This window comes from Octodon degus, unplaced genomic scaffold (genome assembly GCF_000260255.1).
Source record: "Octodon degus isolate 3935 unplaced genomic scaffold, OctDeg1.0 scaffold00100, whole genome shotgun sequence".
Taxonomy (NCBI): domain Eukaryota; kingdom Metazoa; phylum Chordata; class Mammalia; order Rodentia; family Octodontidae; genus Octodon; species Octodon degus.
Window position 1 is genome coordinate 5,918,351 of NW_004524676.1, and position 19,544 is coordinate 5,937,894.

Below are 19,544 nucleotides of genomic sequence, written 5' to 3' on the forward strand. Positions count from 1 at the left end.
CACCTGGCAAGGTTAAATTCACGTAATTTAGAATCTCTGAGGGCCAGGGAGATAGCTCAATAGAATAAGCACCTGCCTGGCAAGCATAAGGTCCTGAGTTCAATCCCCAGTACCACAAAACAAAATAAAATAAAATCTCTAAATATACATTGTTTTTACTCCTAGTATGGTGAAATAAATTCCTAACTTAATGAATAAAAAAAATTTTTTAATACACTAGCTCTATAAATATTTCATCAGAATCAAGTATGGTGGCACACACACGAAAACCCTAACATTCTGGGAAGCTAAAGCAGGAAGATCACAAGTTCAAACCCAGCTTGGGCAATTTATGATTTAGCAATACCCTGTCTCCAAAAATGTAGGGCCGGCTAGATAGCTCAGTGAACTAAGTGCCTGTTTAGGCAGACACAGGGACCAGGGTTGGATTCCCAGCTTGCCATGCCAGCCCCCTCCCTGGGGTGCGCTGAGACTGAGACTGGGCATGGTGGCACATGCCTGTAATCCCCACACTTGGGAGGCTGAAAATAGGAGGATCACTATGAGTTTGATCTGTGTAGTGAAACTGGTACTAAATACATTAAAAAAAAAAAAACAAACTAAAAAAGGATTGATGTGTTGCTCAATGTGAAGGCCCTGGGTTTAATCCCAGTAGTGAAAGGAAAAGAACAAAAATATGTATCAGTTCAATAGTCTTGTAATTTCAGATTCTCAGCTCTAAGAGTGATAGTTTAAATTAATCACACTTTCAATCTGTTAATTATATCATCTTTATTCAAAATTCTATTGCCGGGGCCGGGGAGATGGCTCAGTGGAATAAGCGCTTCCCCGGAAAGCGCAAGGGCGCAAGGGCCTGAGTTCAATCCCTGGTTCCGCCAAAAAAAAAAAAAAAAAAAAAAAAAAAAAAATTCTATTGCCATATTATCATCATTATAGTATTACAAGCTAACAGGCTCACTACCCATGAAGTCCTTAAAACCTAATACAGGCATAGTGAGTACGCTTAACTTCAATTTGTGCAAGTGTCCTTTTTTTTTCAATTTAAAAAAAAATTATTTGGTACAGGGTCTCACTGTACAGCTTGAACTTGTAGCAATCCTGTCTCAGCCTCCCCAGAACTGGGATTATAGGCATGAACCACCACCCAGTTTCAGTGGCCAGCATGAGGCACCTGGGGTTCCAGGACAGGCACAGCATGTGGTACTGGGGGTCAAACTCAGGCCCCTGCACATTTCCCCAGCCTCCTAGTATCCTGAGGGGAAGCAATTACACTCCGGGCCATGAAGGCCAGCAGGTGCCACTGTGCTGAATCCTTTTGCTGCAGGTACAGGGGAATCCATGGCTCACTCAGGAGACTACAGAAGCTCAGCTTCTCAACCATTTTCAAGTCCTTACATACCTTTTGCCTAAGTAACCACAGAACCAAGATTTTTCGAGTGTGAAGACGCTGAAACTAACTTTGACTCTGGAGACAGATATCTGAAGATTATGAAAATTCAGAAATGTGTCCCAAGTAAGTATTCTAGACCACAATATAGCTTCATTTTTCTAAGTACGGGCTTCCTACGATAAGAATTTTTTCAATACTTAAAATATTAAAATGAAAGTAAAGTTAGTTCCCCTTTGTTTGGAATGTGATATGCCATTTAACATTTCAGAGAACCTTGACTATAATTTCAATACAGGTGTACTTCTGGCTGCAGAACCTAAAATGATGATCTTGATTATAGTTTGTGCTGTTTTCTTATGTAGATTTCTAATTACTATAAATTTCACTTGATATGTACTTTTCTACTAGAAGTGAACATCAGATAAAATTTAAACTATGGATCAATTTTTTTAAATTATTTTACCTTTAGGCTATTGTCAGAGGTATCTGGAAACAAATTAGTACTCCTACAGTTCAAAATCCCTACCTTGTCTATCAAATAAACATTAAGATGGTGAATTAAACAAAACTAAAGAGAAGAATGTATAAAAAAAACCTTAGTATAGAGTATGGCTATGAGTACATAAACTTATTCTTTATCCTCAATCTGAAATAAATAGCATACTTTTCTTTTTAACAAAAAAGGCTTAAGAAAATGAGAGGAAAGATCTTAACTAATGACTCAAAAAACCCCAAAAACAAACAAACAAAAAAACTCACTGGGGAATGTGAAATCTGATTTATTTGCCAAAGCATTTTCTTTTTCTTGTATTTAGTTCAGGGTCTACAGGGTCTCACTACACAGATCTGACTCATAGTAATTCTCCCATTTTCAGCTTCCCAAGTGCTGGGATTACAGACACGCGTCACCATGCCCAGTCTCAATCACCATTTTTGCAAGCCCCATGGGCGGGGCCAGCACAGCACGCCTGGGATTGAACTGGGGGCTGCACTCTGCCTAAGCAGGTGCTGAACTATCTATCAGGCCTGCCCTGTTTGCCAAAGCACTTAAACACTTTGAAACACATATCTTAATTTTTACCACAGTCAAATATTTAACTGAAAACTAAAGCCTAAAACTTTGTAAAGCAGCAATGATTCACCCATAATTTTGTTTAATACTTTATTTTTTTTTATTTATTTGAGAGAGAGAGAGAGAGAGAGAGAGAGAGAGAGAGAGAGAGAGAGAGAGGTGTGTGTGTGTGGCCAGCTCAGCCCACCAGGGGGCGGGGCTGGCTGGCATGTGGTGCTGGGGGATTGAACCGCGGTCCCTGATGCTTTAGCTAAGCTTGTTCTAAGTAGGTGCTTTAGACCACTGAGCCATCTCTCCAGCCCCTCACCCATAATTTTGAATGAACAATTTATTAGTAGATTGTGTTCTTTTTACTGCTAATTCAGCTTAAGGATTAACTGGCGGTTGCTATCTCCATTGGGGACAATGAAATCAAAACGTTCTGTCCATTCTCTCCTTCCAAGGTGACTTCCTGCTGTGGCTTAGATCTACAATGACCCCAAGCCTCACAGATGTGGAAGACAACTGGCCTATGGAACTGCCTGAGCTGCTGTTAGTGGGGCCTAGTGGGCGGCACTCACTGGAGGTGTAACCTACAAGGGTGCACAGAACCCACAAGCCCATTCCTCAGCTCTCACTCTGCTTCCCGCCTGCCCTGCCATCTCACCCAGGAACCAGCCCACTAGAGACTGAAACCTCAACAGACTATAAGCCAAAATAAACCTTGCCTCCATTACACGGCAGGTGTTGCTGTATTGTCCCAGCAATCAGGAAAGTTACTAAGATAATTACTTTGTTTAAACAAGACCATAATTCTATCCCATCTTCCCTAGCCTGTTATCATAAGACAGCAGTACACAGCAAATGAGTACCTGCTTTTGAAAAGCAATTTTACTTTAATGAAATGTATCTATTTAAAGGAACACAAAGCAAAGAAAGAAGTATAAACAAGAAAGGTGCTGACTACAACACTAGGTAAGTTATCAACAACAAAAAAATTCAACAAGGTTAAAAAAATAAGTTTAGCACTATCTAGTAGAGTTGAGTGTGTGCATTGTCTATAACCTGGCAATTTCACTTATCAGAATATATTCCAAATACATTAAAATGTACATCATGGTAAAATTTAAAACTACTGAAAGATGCTCTTGACATAGTTAAGGAAGAATGAAGAATCATATTTACTTTATACATTGTAATTATCTTACAGAAAATCGGTGTATTATTGAAGTTAACAATCTGGGGCCAGGCAGATGGCTCAGTGGACTAAGCGCTTCCCTGGCAAGCTCAAGGGCCTGAGTTCAATACCCAGTTCCACCAAAAAAAAAAAAAAACCAAAAAAAAAAAAAAAAACCATTTATGTATACAATCATGAAAACCACTCAATTGAAACTCCTATTCATTCACTATTTCTGTCTAAAGCAAAATCCTTTTTTAAAAACTAATCACAAAGCAAAGCAAGGTGCACTAAATTCAACATAGATTAAATCTTTAATTGGCTGGCAGAGAAAAATATGCTTTTTTACTTCATTAGTCAATGTTCCTGCAAATGTACAGATTTACCAATTATACTAACTCAGAAAAACGCAAATGCCTTTTCCCAAAATGCACTGTCACCTTTCCATAGCCCCTTCTTGCCAAAAGTTAGGTTTTAATATAAAAGTTTCTATGTATACTATTTCAAATCCAACTGGTATGATAAATCTTTTCTTCCCTTCTCCTAGAACTCAGCCAGAAAACAATATAAAGCCAGTTCTCTTTCTCACAAATACTAAGGAAAATGTAACTGAAATATAGAAGTTTGATAGTCAACTACTTCCAATGTATACTTAAGGGACAGTGGACAATTTTGAGTGCTACTGCTCACAGCTAATGTTAAAAGTATTTTTTAAAGTATTTTAGATATATTATCTAATTTTTTACTAATTTCTACATACTGACAAAATACCAACTCAGAAAGTACATGATTAAAACAATGAATTTTTATTTAACAATTTATAACAGTGGGGCGTATAATGAATTAATATTTACTTCAAAGTATTCAAACTGAGTTGATGTACTACATTAAAAATCAAAAATGTGCTGTTTCTTATTTATACTTTAGGAAGAATCTCAGCAAAATCTCTAACTCAAACTTTTAAATTAGTTCATAAAAAATTATAAGCAGAAATTAAACAACAAAATTCTAATTTACATCTATACCTAAGCTAGGAGATCTTGGACAAGTTATAGAACATAAAATCCAAGACTCTCCAGTTGCAAAAGAGAAAGATATTATTACACCTGTTTTGTTATTCCACAAAGCTGATAAAAAGAAATGAAATATCCTATGTGAAAATTCTCTGAAAAATATAAAACAAGAAGCGGACAGGTGTCCTTAACAATAAACAGACATTATCCTACAAGAGTCAGAAAAAAAAGTTTGACCCATTCTCCCTGTAAAGATTAAAAGAAAAATAAAATCAGAAGAAAATGACAGAGTATGAATAATGCAGGGAAATTTACCCAAAGTAGTGGGGAAATACAATACTATGAAATAATTCGTGAGCAGAAGTATCAGCTCTAAAGGGACTAAACATATGCTTAGGGAATCAACCACAGTTAGTACTTTTCAGACTTACCTCTGCCCACTTAAGAATACAGGGCATACAGAAGACATGATTACAACTTTCTGGAAAACCAACTTCCTTCTCTAATAGGTAATTAAGGCATATTGGACATCTGTCTGCTTCACTGTACAACAGACCGGCAGCAGCAGTATTATTTCTGCTTCCTTCACCTGTAAAGTAAAACAGCCACATGTACTTTCAGGTCCTCCAAAACCAAATGATTCTGGTTTATGACAATATGGTAAGGGTCCTTCTACCTCAAGGTAATTAAAAGCCTAGATAAATAACAAACATAGTCCTTAAGTCCAATAGCCCCAACATTTACTTATATAACATATACACAGGGGTAGTTCTGGGAACTGAACTCATGGTCTTGTACATGCTAAGCACACACTCCCCCACTGAGCTACACTCCCAGCCAACTTCATTATTTAATGTGGGAGCAACAGGAACTTTAATTTCAAAATAAGTAATATTCACAGGGTTCGAAGTCAAAAAGTACACTAGCCCCACCCATGGGGGGCACTGAAACGGGATTGAGACTGGGCATGGTGGTGCACCCCTAAAAGTATAGCACTTGGGAGGCTATAAACAGAAGAATCACTACGAGTCCGATCTAGTAGTGAGACCCTGAACACCCGGTTGTAGACCCTTCCCTAAAAAAACTACAGAAAAAAAAAAATAAATAAATAAACTAGTGACAAATCTCTCATTTAAGTGTATCCCCAACTATCCAGATACATTCAATACAGAAAGTAACTGTTACATTTTTTCTGTATTCTTTTAAAGGACAGAAAAGCGAATCTTGATATATATGCTTCCATATTTCCTTTACACAAATACTACACTATATACATGAGTCTGCCAAAAAAACAAAAACAAAAACAAAACCACACACACACACACACACAAAAACACCAAAGTTCATTCACTTATTTTCAGCCTTTGGCTACAATAAACAATGCTGCAATGAAAAATTTTCCAATTTAATAGCTTTAAAGGTATATTAAGAGAGGGGCTGCAGAGATAGTTTAGCGGTCTAAGTGCCTGCCTGGCAAAAGCAAGGACTGGGTTTGATCCCCAGCAACTGCATGCTGTTGGAGCTGATAGTGAGGCCCTGTACCAAATATATAAATTTAAATTAAAAAATTTTTTAAAAGATGTAATATATTCCTAAAAACAGAATTGTTAAGATCAATGTATGTGCACATCTGTAACATGACTACATTAAACAGACACAACTAAATGACCCTCGTTATGATTTATATAATTTAAACTACCAACAATCTAAGCAACCAAGTATGTATCACTAGCTCACAGGCAAACAAAAGAAATCCTAAAATTCAACATAAAATAAAAAATAACAATAAAGGAAAGAAAGGCCAGCAAGATAGCTCAGCAGACTAAGTACCTGCTTTGGCAAGCCCAGGGACCAGGGTTTGATTCCAAGTCCCACATGCTGCGCCGGCCCTGCTCCCAGGCACAATGTGCCAGGAACCAAGTTCAGGCATGGTGGCACACACCTGTAATCTCAGCGCTGGGGAGGCTGAAAACTGCAGGATCACTACGAGTCTGAGCTGCGCAATGAGACCCTGTACCAAATACATAAAATGAAAAAAACAAAAAAGAAAAACAAAAAAAGAAAAGAAACAATAATAATAAAGGAAAGATACGCTGAAATGTGAACAACGTAAGAGGAAATGCTTTTTTTTCTTCTTATTCTTGTGTCTCTTTTTTTTTTCCATTTATTCCCCTTTCTTTTAAAGAAAAAAATAAAAATAATTTTTTTTTAAAAAAGGGGAAATACTTATTTCTCCTGGGTGCAAATGTCCATACTAGTGTTCAGATTAGAGACTAAGGCAGGGGAACTGATACAGGTACTGAGACCCCAGTATTAAGCCAAGATCCTTAAGTAGGGTGAAAGGTGGGTCCCAAGAAGAAACAAACAGAAATCAGTAGTGCAAACAACCCTTAAGTTAAGTACTTGTGAATCTATACATAAAATTTATTAAGCATTATGAAACCTAAGAAAATAAGCCACCTTGAGTTAGAATCAGCAGAAACAAACCCTGGAAATCTACTGGCCTCAAACAGAATTTTCAAACTGCACATAAAATGACTAACAGCATCTCAGACCCAGAAGAAAATACTAGTGAATTTTTGAAGTCAAATTCAAAGAAACTATCTAGATTCTAAGAGAAAGAAAAGAAGAGGTAATCATGAAAAATAAGACTAGAAGGCCAGGCATAGTGGTGTATACCTGTAATTCCAGCTTGGAAGACTGAGGCAGGATGATCACTACAAATCTGAGGCCAGCCTGGGCTACAAAGTGAGTTCAAGACCACTCTAAACTGCATAGTGAAACCCTACCTCAAAAAGACGAGAAAAAAAAAAAGAGAGAAAGAAATAAGCACAAGACATAATATACTAACTGAAATGCAGATGAGAAAAAAAGAGGAAATGGCTGAGAATGATTTAAAAGCATAAATAAAGGAAACAACATATGTTAACTAACAGAAATGAAAATATCCTAATCCATACCCAGAAACAATAACGTAAATAATAACTATAAACCAAAGATGCTGTGGATTTAGCTCAGTGGTGCAACACCAGTCTGGCAAGCATGAGGTCCTGAGTTTGATTCCTGGTATGTTCCCCAAAAAATAAAACATCGAAGATAAAAAATAAGACCTTAACAGCATAAAATGGGAAAAGACATATTTAGAAACAAATACTTAGCCCAAGATTTCCATACACCAAGAAAGAAAATAATTAAAGAATATCTTCAAAGTGCTAAGAGGAAAAAAAACCAATTATATAACCAAGAAACTATCTCCAAATAGCTTTCAAATATAAAAATTTAAGGGTATATAACCAATTGACAGATTGTCACTAAAGTAATTACTTAAGAATACTTAAAAGAAGAAATCAATGGAGGGGACAGAGACCCCAGCAAATATTTTAAACATCTAATTTGTGGTATTTAAAAAGAACCAAAATAATGGATAACTATAACCTGTAAATCTAAAACAGGATGATAAGTACTGAAATGTTCTAAGGGTCTTCAGTCGATGATGAAGATTAAAGTCAAAAGCAGAGGAAAACACTGATGCTTTTTTTATTTTAAATTTTTTTGTGGTACTGGGGATTGAACTCAGGATCTTCTGCTGAGCTATCTCCCCAGCGATTGATGCTATTTTAAAGACAATAAAAACAAACTCCTAAGCCAAGAGAGCTTACACAGTTATTTACATATGTATGTATGTTCATATGTATGTATGTTTGTATGTATGTATGTATGTATTTAGTACAGGGTCTACAGGGTCTCACTACATAGATTGGACTCATAGTGGTTCTCCGGTTTTCAGCCTCTCAAGCGCTGGGATTACAGGCGTGTGCCACCATGCCCAGTCTCAATCAGGGCAGCATGCCCAGGGTGGGAGTGGGGTGGCAGGCATGCCACGGATCAAACCCCAGTCCCTGCGTCCACTTAAACAGGTGCTTTAGTCCTCTAAGCTATCTGGTGGGACTGAGCTTACACAGTTAAACAAGCTGAAAAAGATAAAAAGAAAGCATACAGTTCACCAAGATTTTTTTACAAAATACACAGTTTAACAAGTCAAACAAAAACTTTAACCAAAATTAACGCATGTGAGGAAAAATATATATGCTTATAAGTAGTTTCAGAATTTAAGAACAAAAGTTAAGTAAAATGAAAAAATTTGTATTTATTCATGTATACAAATAGACATCGTGGAAACACCGGACTTTGCTTTCAACACACAGCTTTATGAAAAGGAAAAGCTGGGTCAGATAGATCAGCGGATTAAAGCGCCTGCTTAGGCAGACACAGGGGCTGGGGTTCAATCCCCGTGTGCCGTGCCGGCCCTGCCCCTGGAGCGTGCGCCTGTAATCCCAGCACTTTGGAGGCCAAAAACGGGAGGATCACTACAAGTCCGATCTGTGTAGGAGACCCTGTACTAAATGCATTTTAAAAAAGGAAAAGTTACCTTCCATATCGTCATACTCTTGATCTCCCATGTGCAGGGCACACAGAGTTTTCTTCTTCATTTCTCCTTGAGAAAGCGTTTCCTATAAAACGAATCATAATAGAGAGGTTTTTATGTTTGCCTTCTCTAAAATGTCAAGTAAGCAATAGTGAATTCTAAACTATAACAAATTATTTTACACATAAAAGAACATAGTACAAGCCAGTTAGTTTACAGTTAATACTCTTTTACAGAACCTGCAATAAAGATGAAATCTTACTTAAAAGCCTTATATGGCTACTAAATGAGAAAAGCTAATAATAAATTCAATAATAGACAAAAATACAGTCCAAAACTAGAGAAAGGAGGACTTGAAATGGAGTTTTTTATGAGGAATGGCAGGTTATGCACTGAAGACCTCAGAACATCCAAAGAGCAACATAGCACAGAAAAAAAAAAAAAAAAAATGCTGTTTAGCTAAGCCAACCTAAGGAGAACAAGTGCAAGTGTATCTATGTACACAGAGGAGAGGTGAGAATGCAAACCAAGAACTTCATCTCAATGACCACACTGAATAAAGCAAGCACAGCAATGCAGGGCTCTAATGATTGACTAAAAGTTTATTTCAACCTTACAATTCCTTTGAAGAAAAGTAACATGACAAAAGTTATTTATGGCTGCAGGTGAGGCTCAGTGATAGACCACTTGCTAGCTGGTGTGAAGTCCTGGGTTCCATCCCCAGCACTGCAAAAGAATAAAAGATGATACATGTTTACATTTTTTAAAAGACTGTTATGTCAAGAAAATGTAGAATGAATTACAGAGGGGAGAGATTGACTAGATGCAAAATGACTTGTACAGCTTGAGTTATCTGGTTGTAAAATGAAAAGCAAGAAATTAAAGAGCTAATTTCTGAGGTGAACAAATAAGGGAAAGGAGTCAGATTATTCCGGCCTAAAGGATTAGGACAATAGTGACTCTATGAGGCAAAAATGAGAAACACTGAACAGGAATTTGGCATTCAAAGGAAGAAATGTGTGAGGTATTTTTTACTCAATTCTTAGTATTTGTCGTTGAAATAACACAAGACACATAAGTGCAATGCAAAGTCCAAATATATTTTAGAATTTCTAGGCACAAGAAATCTTACAAGCAGCCTATATGTCTGCTAAAAGATAAATGAACAAAGTGTGGTATTTACACATAATGGAGTACTATTCTGCCAGAAAGAACTTAAGAGTCATTTGTAGGAAAAGCATGCACCTTTAAGCCACAATGTTAAGTGGTATGAGACACACAAGATTAACTATCATATAGTTTCTCTTATATGAAAAACCCAAAACATAAAGAGCAAAATAAAAGGGAAACGGGAGTAGGGAGACACCCCTTTTGCAAAAAGAAAACAAATCAAGAGATTGAGGAGGGACAAGGGTAGGGTAGGTGAAGGAGACAAAAAAAAAAAAAAAAAAAGAATCAAGATGTCAGGGGTACATGCACCAACTCCTCACAAGGAATATAATCATTATGTACTGCAAACACATACTAATAAAATTACAGAAGTTAAGAAAAAGAAATCTCAAAAAAAAAAGAAAGAAAAAAATGTCCAATTTGCAGGCACTTAAGCCACTGAGCCATCTCCCCAGTCCTATTTTCTAAAATAATATACACATTCCAATTTCCACCTTAAAGACGACTTCTCCAGAAAAATCCTGTATTTGATCAAATGGAAAAAAAAAGTCTCACATTTTGGTTATAAAACCAACTGCAGCTGCCTTCCTTCCATCCACTCAGCCAGCTAGCACTGAAAGAGTGCTTGAAGTTACAGTATTCAGTAGTAATATAGACAGGAAATGGTTCAGTGGTACAACCATGTGCGTGGCAAATACAATCACTCATGAAGCTCTGGGTTCACGCCCCAGCAGTCCCCAAAATCTTTTTTTGAAAGCTATTAGGGAAAATAAGTTTTTTGGTTTTTTGAGACAGGGTCTCACTATGTAGTTGAAGCTGACTTTGAACTCCCTATGTAGCCTAAGCTGGCCTCAAAATCACAGCAGTACTCCTGCCTCAGCTTTCTGAGTGCTGGGACTACAGATGTGCACCACCATACCCAGCCTGTAAGTTTTTAAAATAGCCATTAAGAATCAAGATGGCAGAGTGGTGAGCAACAGCAAAATTTAGTCTGAGATCTGGAATCCAGAAACTGGGAAATAACAATCTGGCAAAAAGATAAAAGAGCAGACTGCAGGAATTGGGAAAGAACTGAAAGGCAAATCAAAAGCTATGGAAAAGTCTGACAGTTGGACCACAACACAGACCAAGAAATTGATAGATGTTTTCCACAGTATCGAGCAGAGAAACAGGCAGAAGGAAAAAGGGAAAGGGGCTTTAACATCTTGGAGGACACAAGAGAGAATCTCAGGAAGATAAGGAATCCTCCAGACTGGAACAAAGGGAGGCTGAGGCTTTTATGGCCTGTTGCCAAGGGTGGGGTTTGAGGGGATGTTTAGATACACCTGAGGGGCTGACTGGGGCCTTCCCTGAGGGGGCGGGAAGGGTGAAAGGAAACTGCACCCTGGGCGGGGCTGAAGAAGGGGGGAGGTGGTCTCTGGGAAGATGAGCTGTTGTTTTAAGGGCTTCAGCCATATTAGATGACCACCATAATAACTCAGCAATTCATACTAGGGCCAGCACCTATCAGAGACAGTCTTGGCCTCTGTCCCTGGCTCATGGAGAGGGGAGCCTCTAAGAAGCAAAATATTGCTGGGCACTACTGGAAACACAAGCTGCAGCAGACTGGCCCAGCAACGCAGGCTCCAGGCAGTTGTGAGCTGCAAGGAGCGCTTGGGGTTTACTCCAAGGGGAGTCTTCTGCATGGCAGCCAAGAGTTGGGTAGAGATCCCAAAACAGGCACACACCATGTTGCTGGAGAGTGTTTGGTTGGGAAGAAGTTTAGAACAGCCAGGAGATGGCTTCACTTCAGTCTCAGTGACTTGGTGACAGCCACAGGACAAAGCCATGGACAGAGTGCACTAGGAAGAGACCTGCCAAGGGTTTTGAGCATGGGATGGGAAAGACACAAGCCCAGGTCCTCGCTGAGAGGCCAGACCCAGCTGGAGTTGCACTGAGAAAGTGCTGGAGAGCACGGAGTATCTGAGACCTTGCCCCACTGTACACACCCAGCACAAATCTCGGGTCTGACTGCCTTCTGGCACCAACGGGGTCACATGAGGCACACAGACATCACCACAGCACAGGATAAACAAACCCAGTCTGTAACACTAAGTGGAGAAGATCATGAATTCCTAGACTCCAAAACTATGGATGCAGGATGAAAATCACTCATTCAAAACAAAAACTGGTTTTTTTTTTTTCCCTTTCCACTTTCATTTCCACTGGTTTACTGGGGCTTAGGGAATTTTTCTGCCCTTCCTTAGGTTGGTGTTTTGTTTTGTTTTGTTTTGTTTTGACTCTTTCCCCTTTTTTTGTATCTCTTTTCCTTTTAATTTTATTTTTTCTTATCTTTATTCTCCATGTTACTTTTCTTCTTCCTTTCCTCTTCTACCTCCTATTTCATTTAGGTGGGGTTTTTTGTTGTTGTTGTTCCTTCATGCAATTCTATAAATATCATTGTACTTAACAGGATCCTTTTTCTCAGGTTGCTCTTCCTTCTCATTCCCACTGATTAATTTTTCCAATTTTCCTTCTTGCAGTCTTCTGTTCCCACACTTATCTCTCTCATAGTATAAGCATCAAGCAGGATTAACCTTTATACAGCTGATGCTATGTGCTATATTTTTACTGCTATCAATAGCTGTTGGACTTAGTACATATGTGCTGTATGTCAGCATCCAGGCTGCCTTAGTGTTCATGCAATACAACAATTGTGGATTTCTTCTACGTGGGCGAGAGCAGTACACTATTGGTTCTTATAGTATGTCAATATCCAATTTATCTTGGACAATATTACTGTTGCAGATTGTCTGATATTGCCAGGATTAACTGTTGCTATTAATGAGTTTTCTCTGTGTGCAAATGCCCGTATTACTTCTGCAACATTAATGGTACTATATGAGCCAGCAAGATAGCTCATAGGCAAGTGCAAGGACCGGGGTTCGATCCCTGGCACCACATGCTGCACTGGCCCCGACCCTGGGCATGCTGAGCCAGCCACTGAGTCTGGGTGTGGTGGCACATGGCTATAATCCCAGCGCTGGGGAGGCTAAAAACAGGAGGATCACTAAGAGTCCGAGCTGGGTAGTGAGACCCTGTAGCAAATGTGTTAAAAAACAAAAACAACTACACATACTATAGTCCAATCTCAGAAAATTGTGTGCTAGACCCAAGTACACTGCATCCTCCCCTCCCAAATTAACATAAGCAATTGGATTTTGAAACAGAGCTAAGTATTATAGTGAGCTATGTCCAGAATGCATAACTGAAAAGCAGAGTAGGGGCCGGGGAGATGGCTCAGTGGAATAAGCACTTCCCTGGCAAGCGCAAGGGCCTGAGTTCAATCCCCGGTTCCGCCAAAAAAATAAAATAATGAAAAGCAGACTAACTGAAGATCTCTCCTTTCTAGGAACATTTTTTCCACTAGTATAAGTGCCTACAAACCTAGCTCACAAAAACAAAAGAAACAAAAAATATTTCACAGAAACATAAGAAGACAAGGCAACAAACTACTATCCAAAATTCGCAACTCCCCCACAGTCAATCCTGGGAATCTCAAAAAGAGAAAAGCAAAAGTCACATATTTCAAAATGATGGCAGGAAACTGAAGAAAAAACCCAAAACACACACACAAAAAACCAGATCAGTGATGTGCTCAATGGATCACAGAAACTATAACTATGTAGATAAAGTGTGAAAACAATCTGGGAGTTTACAGAAGAGACTAATAAAAAGCTAGTATTTTCAATCCCTGGCTTGCCATGTCAGCCCCGCCCCTGGGGCAGGCTGAGAAGGCAACTGAAACTGGGCATGATGGTGCACCTGTAATCCCAACACTTGGGAGGCTGTAAAGAGGCAAATCACTATGAGTGTGATCTAGTATTGAGACCCTGAACACCCCATAGACCCTTCCCTAAAATACAGAAAAAAAAAATAATAAAAATAAAAAGCTCGTGCTAAACAAAATGATACAAAATGTCAAAGGTCAATGTAGCAAAGAATTAGAATCCATGAAAAGGTTCCACACAGAAATTCAAGGGACAAAAGTATACTGAAAGCATGAACAGTGTAAGCAACCAATGTGATGACAAATTAGCAGAATTAAAATGTATGAATGCTTTCACAGACCAATTGCTCAGAGACCTTAAAAACAGTAAGAGAAGGGCTCGCGAGACAGCTCAGCGGACTAAGCGCCTGCTCAGGGAAGTGTAGGGACTAGGATTCAATCCCTGGCACCACATGCTATAACAGCCCCACCCCCGGGTACACTGAGCTGGATGACCAAAAACCAAGTCCAGGTGTGGTGGCACATGCTTATAATCCTGGCGCTAAGGAGGCTGAAAACAGAAAGATCATTCCAAGTCCAAGGTGCCTAATTAGACCCTGCACAAAATACAAAAAACAAAACAAAACAAAACAAAAAAAACCCGGTAAGAGAAGAGGAAAAATGAAAGCCGTAGCTGCTGGGTGATGCAAAAAATGACTAAGATCAAATACAGTAAGTGAAAAGGGCATAACAAAGCTGGTATAAGAGAGTATAAAAGAAATAAGAAGAGAAAACTTTCAAAATACAGGGTAGGAATTGAAGTACACAAATAAGTGATACATACAGAACCCTAAAAACTATGACTAAGGACCAGGGATATAACTCAGCAACACAGCACCTACCTGGCAAGTACAACGTCCTGAGTTCAATTCCCAGTTTAAAAAAAAAAAAAAAAAAAAAAAAAGACACAATCAAGAGAACCTTTCTGGGCCAGGGACATAGCTCAGCAGCATAAATGCCTACCTGACAAATGCAAGGTCCTGAGTTTGATCCCAGTACAAAAACAAAACACCTCAAAATAGAACCTTTCTATGTCACACGATAGCAAAAGTCAAATACAGGAAAAGAATCTGAAAAGCTATTACGAGAAAAGCAATGAATCACTTACAAAGATAAACAGCAGTCTTCTCCACGCAAATCTTAAAGAGTTGGGAAGGTTGGAGTTAAGTGTTTCATGTCCTAAAAGATAACAACTTCCAACATATTCTGCAAATTTTCTTTCAAACCTGATGGAGAAATAAGGTATTTCTATAACAAAGAGATCACAGAATTCAAGTAACTCATGACCACCAACCAAATCAGCATTTCAAAATTTCTCAAGATAGCCCCCCAAAAGATCAATTGAAACCAACAATGCTAAAAGTTCTAATAGAATGAATACATCATGCAAGCAAGGTGAGCAGTTAAATAGAAACTGAAAGGGAAGAAGTACACCCACAGTTGTTCTGGAAGATATCATTATCTTGACTCCCAAAACCAGACAATCACCCAATCAAAAATGAAACTACGGACCAATCTGTTTCAAAACTACAGACACTAAAAACTGTCAACAGGATACCAGCAAACAATACAACAACCTGTCAGAAAGACCATCTATCATGACCAAGTGAGCTTCAATCCAAGGATACAGGGATGGTTCAACACAGATCAATAAATATAATACACCAAATTAACAGAGGGACAGAAACACATGATCATATCTATAGAAACACAAAATCCAACATTCATTCCTGGTAAAACCCGAGAAAATAGGTACAGGAGAACCTTATCTCAATCTGTTAAAAGCTATTTATGACAAACCAAGGACCAACATCAGACTGAATGGCAAAAATCTGAAAGCTTTCCCTCTAAAATCAGGAACCAGACAAGAATGTCTATTATCATTGATCCTGTTCAACACAGTAAGCAAAACATCAACAAGAAAAATTAGTCAAGAAAAAGCAGTAAGAGATATATACAGGAAATGAAGAAGGCAAGTTACCCTTATTTGCAGATGACCTGATGTTGTATGAAGACCCAAAAACCCACCAAAACTCTTAGAATTGATAGTCAAATACAGTAATGATCCAGGATACAACGTCAACACACAAAAATCAGCATTCCTGTATACTTACAATGAACCCAATGAAAAAGAAATTAGAAAAAAAAAATACTATGCATAAATAGCACCCAAAGAAATTAAATTCTTAGGAAATAACCTAACAAGAAATAAAAGCCCTCCACACCAAAAACTACAGCACTCTGAAAAAAGAAATCAAAGATAACAGAAAACTAAAAGATATCCCCTGTTCCTGAATATCCAGAACAAACATAGTAAAAATAACACTTCCAAAGTTAATATACAGAGTTAATGCAATCCCAATCAAAATTCTAACAGCATTCTTCATAGAATTGGAGAAAACACTCTTAAAATTCATATGGAAGCAGAAAAGACCCAGAATAGCAAAAGCAGTATTAGATAGCAAGCCAAGTAGAAGGCAACACAATCCCAGGCTTCAAGTTACATTATAAAGCTACTGTGCTACAAACAGCATGGCACTGGTGCAAAAACAGGCATGAAGCTCAAAAGAACAGAATAGAATATATAATCACAACCCCAAGCACATTCAAATATTTGATCTTTGACAAAGAAATCAAAAACATACACTAGAGGAAATATAGCTTCTTTAAATAAATGATGCTGGGAAAACTGGCTATTCACATGCAGTAGACCAATATCTCTCACCATGTATCAAACTAAAATCAAAATATATCAAAGAGCTAAATAAATGCTAGAACAGAAACACAACCTGCTAAGACAAAAGAGTTAAAATCCTTGAAGGCATAGGCATAGACATTCTGAACACAATCCAGTTCCATGAGACAGTTCAGACAGAGAATTAACATCTAGAATACACAGATAGTTCAAAGACAATAGACTCCCTCAAGGGCTAGAGATATAGCTCTTTGGTGCAGGACCTGCCCAGCAAGTGTGAAGTCCTGAGTTTAACTCCTGGGACAAGACAAACAAACAATAGAAGCGCTCAACATGTAAGATTCAATCAAAATTGGACAAGTGAAAGAACAAATACTTCTCAGAAGAACTCAAATAGCCATTAAATACATGAAGAAATCAACATTGCTGATGAATACAGAAATGCAAATTAAAATGAGATTCCATGTATCCCAGAAAGAAGTTATCAAAAAAAAAAAAAAAAAGCTGGTGAGGCTATGGTACCCTTCTACATTGTTACTGGGAATGTAAAAAAGTACAACCAAAATGAAAATTGACAAATTCCATTGATCCCACTATTCTCTCATTAGGTATCGTCACAAAAAAGTTAAAGACATATTACAGTGATACTTAAATTTGCAGTAGCCCAATTCACAACAGTTAAATCTTGGAAGAAGTTGTCTGTCCAAGAATAGGTGAATGGCTAAAGAAAACATGGTACTTACATACAATGGAGTAGTGCTATGAAGAAAGATAAGCCTCAGCAGACCCTGAAGGAGGGAAGAGACACAGCCTATGGCCCACTGCCACTGATGGAGCCTTGGAGAGCCCCACCTGCCACTCCTCTGCAATTGTGGGAGCCTTCAGGCAGTGGTAGCCTTCATGCAGAGGAACCCAGGTGTCTGGCCCATCCCCCTATACCAAATGACAGAGAGTATAAGACAGAGAGTGTAGGGAGTGCCTGGGACATGACAATGGGCTCATCCAGAGGAACCAAAGGCAAATCCACCCTAACGAAAGAAACCCTTTGCATACAAATTCCTAATTTACAACTGATTCTGGTATATAACTGTGGACTTTGCTCCTATGGTCTACAATACAAAATTAATACCACAGTTTATCAATTTCTAAATTGTGCTTGCTGCTATCACTACTGCTAGTTGTACTACTACAGTGAGGATGTCATACCTGTTGTAATCTGCTGTTCTCCCTTGTGTAACAACACTGGAAAGCTCTGGGGTAGTAACCTCACCAGATATTACACCAAAAGTGGGGGAACAGGGCCAGAACAGAAGCCAACATTCTACTCTTAGTTGAGAAGGTAGGATCTTGGGACAGACACAAACCAAGAATCTCCTTCACAAAGAAGTTATCTATGTGGGCTGGCGAGATGGCTCAGTGGTCTAAAGCACCTACTTGGAACAAGCTTGGCAAAGTACAGGGACCGCGGTTCAATCCCCCAGCAACACATGCCAGCCAGCCCCGCCCCCTGGTGGGCTGAGCTAGCCACACACACACACACACACACACACAAATAAATAAAATTAAAAAAAAAAAAAAAAAAAGAAGTTATCTATGAAAAACAGACTTGTCCTACAGAGGCCTTGAGACTAGTGATACAGCTACATATTACCAAAAATCGCAAGGATCATCACAGAACATAAAATTTAAAATAGAAAATGCTAAGAAAGGATCAAGATGCAATCTTGGACCTCCAGCCCATTCAGATAAATTAAGGAGACACTGGCATTGAAAAATTGGAAGTCACACACCTGAAATTTATGAAATGTTAGCACTGAAGTAAAGAAACAACTCCAGGATGTTCAGCAGATCTAAAGACAGACAGACAAACAGACAGACAGACAGACAGGAAAACGATAGAAACCCTGAATGAATAATATGGGGAAGAATTAAAATGCACGAAACCGATTTAAAGAGATATCCAGGAAATTAAACATTCCATTGAAAGCTGGCAAGCTGCTTGAACATAACTGAAGATACTTTCAGACCCTGAAGACTGCAATGCAGCTAGCAATCAAGAAAGAGCTCTCAAAAATAAAAAGGAACCAGGAAATAACACTTCAATAGCTGCCAAAATAATACAAAGAAAAACAATATAAGACTGACAAGTGTCCATGAAAAAGCAGGAGTCAACACAAATAACATAAAAGGACTATACAAAATAGCAAAAAAAATTTCCCAAGCACAGGAGAAGACATAGTTTAGTGATAATATATAGAATTCCAATTAGCCATAACAAAAATAAATCTACATCAAGACAAATAGTTATTAAGATTCCAGAACTTCAGCACAAGAAGCTATAAGATAGCCAAATCTTAGAAATAACCAAGATGTCCGTCATATGAAGAATGGTTGAAAAAGATACGGCATTTTTATACAATGGAGTATTACTCAGCTATAAAGGATGATAAACTTGAGGCATTTATATTTAAGTGGAAGCCACTTGAAGATATACTCATAAGTGAAATAAACCAGATCCACATGTGTAAATATCACATAGTCTCCCTAGTATAAGAACTCAAAAGAAGAAATACAAATAGAAAGGTATAACACAAAATTAAAAGCAAAGCGAGAACTTGAGGATTGGACAACGAGGAGAGGGCAAGGAGAAAAGCTGGGAAACAGGACAGGGAAAAAGACATACATTTACACACATAAGATGGGCAAGGCAATGATCCTAAAAAACATCAGCAGGTTTTTGAAACTAGCAGTTAATTGGTAGGACTCTCACCCTGACTAAACTATATATGCTGATTCTCACCCTGACTATGCTGA

The 19,544-nt window shown here is 38.3% G+C and overlaps 1 protein-coding gene across 1 annotated transcript in view; it reads right to left on the reverse strand.

The window, feature by feature from the left end:
• The window catches only part of Scaf11 (SR-related CTD associated factor 11), a 52,382-nt gene extending 42,599 nt beyond the window's left edge, over nt 1-9,783 (reverse strand). The window contains exons 1-3 of the mRNA XM_023723550.1: nt 9,675-9,783; nt 9,061-9,142; nt 5,063-5,220 (exon numbers count right to left, since the gene is read on the reverse strand). Of these exons, the coding sequence (XP_023579318.1) occupies nt 5,063-5,220; nt 9,061-9,142; nt 9,675-9,698 (264 nt within the window). The 5' untranslated portion in view covers nt 9,699-9,783. The remainder of the gene's footprint in view (nt 1-5,062; nt 5,221-9,060; nt 9,143-9,674) is intronic.
• Nucleotides 9,784-19,544: the final 9,761 nt, after the last annotated feature.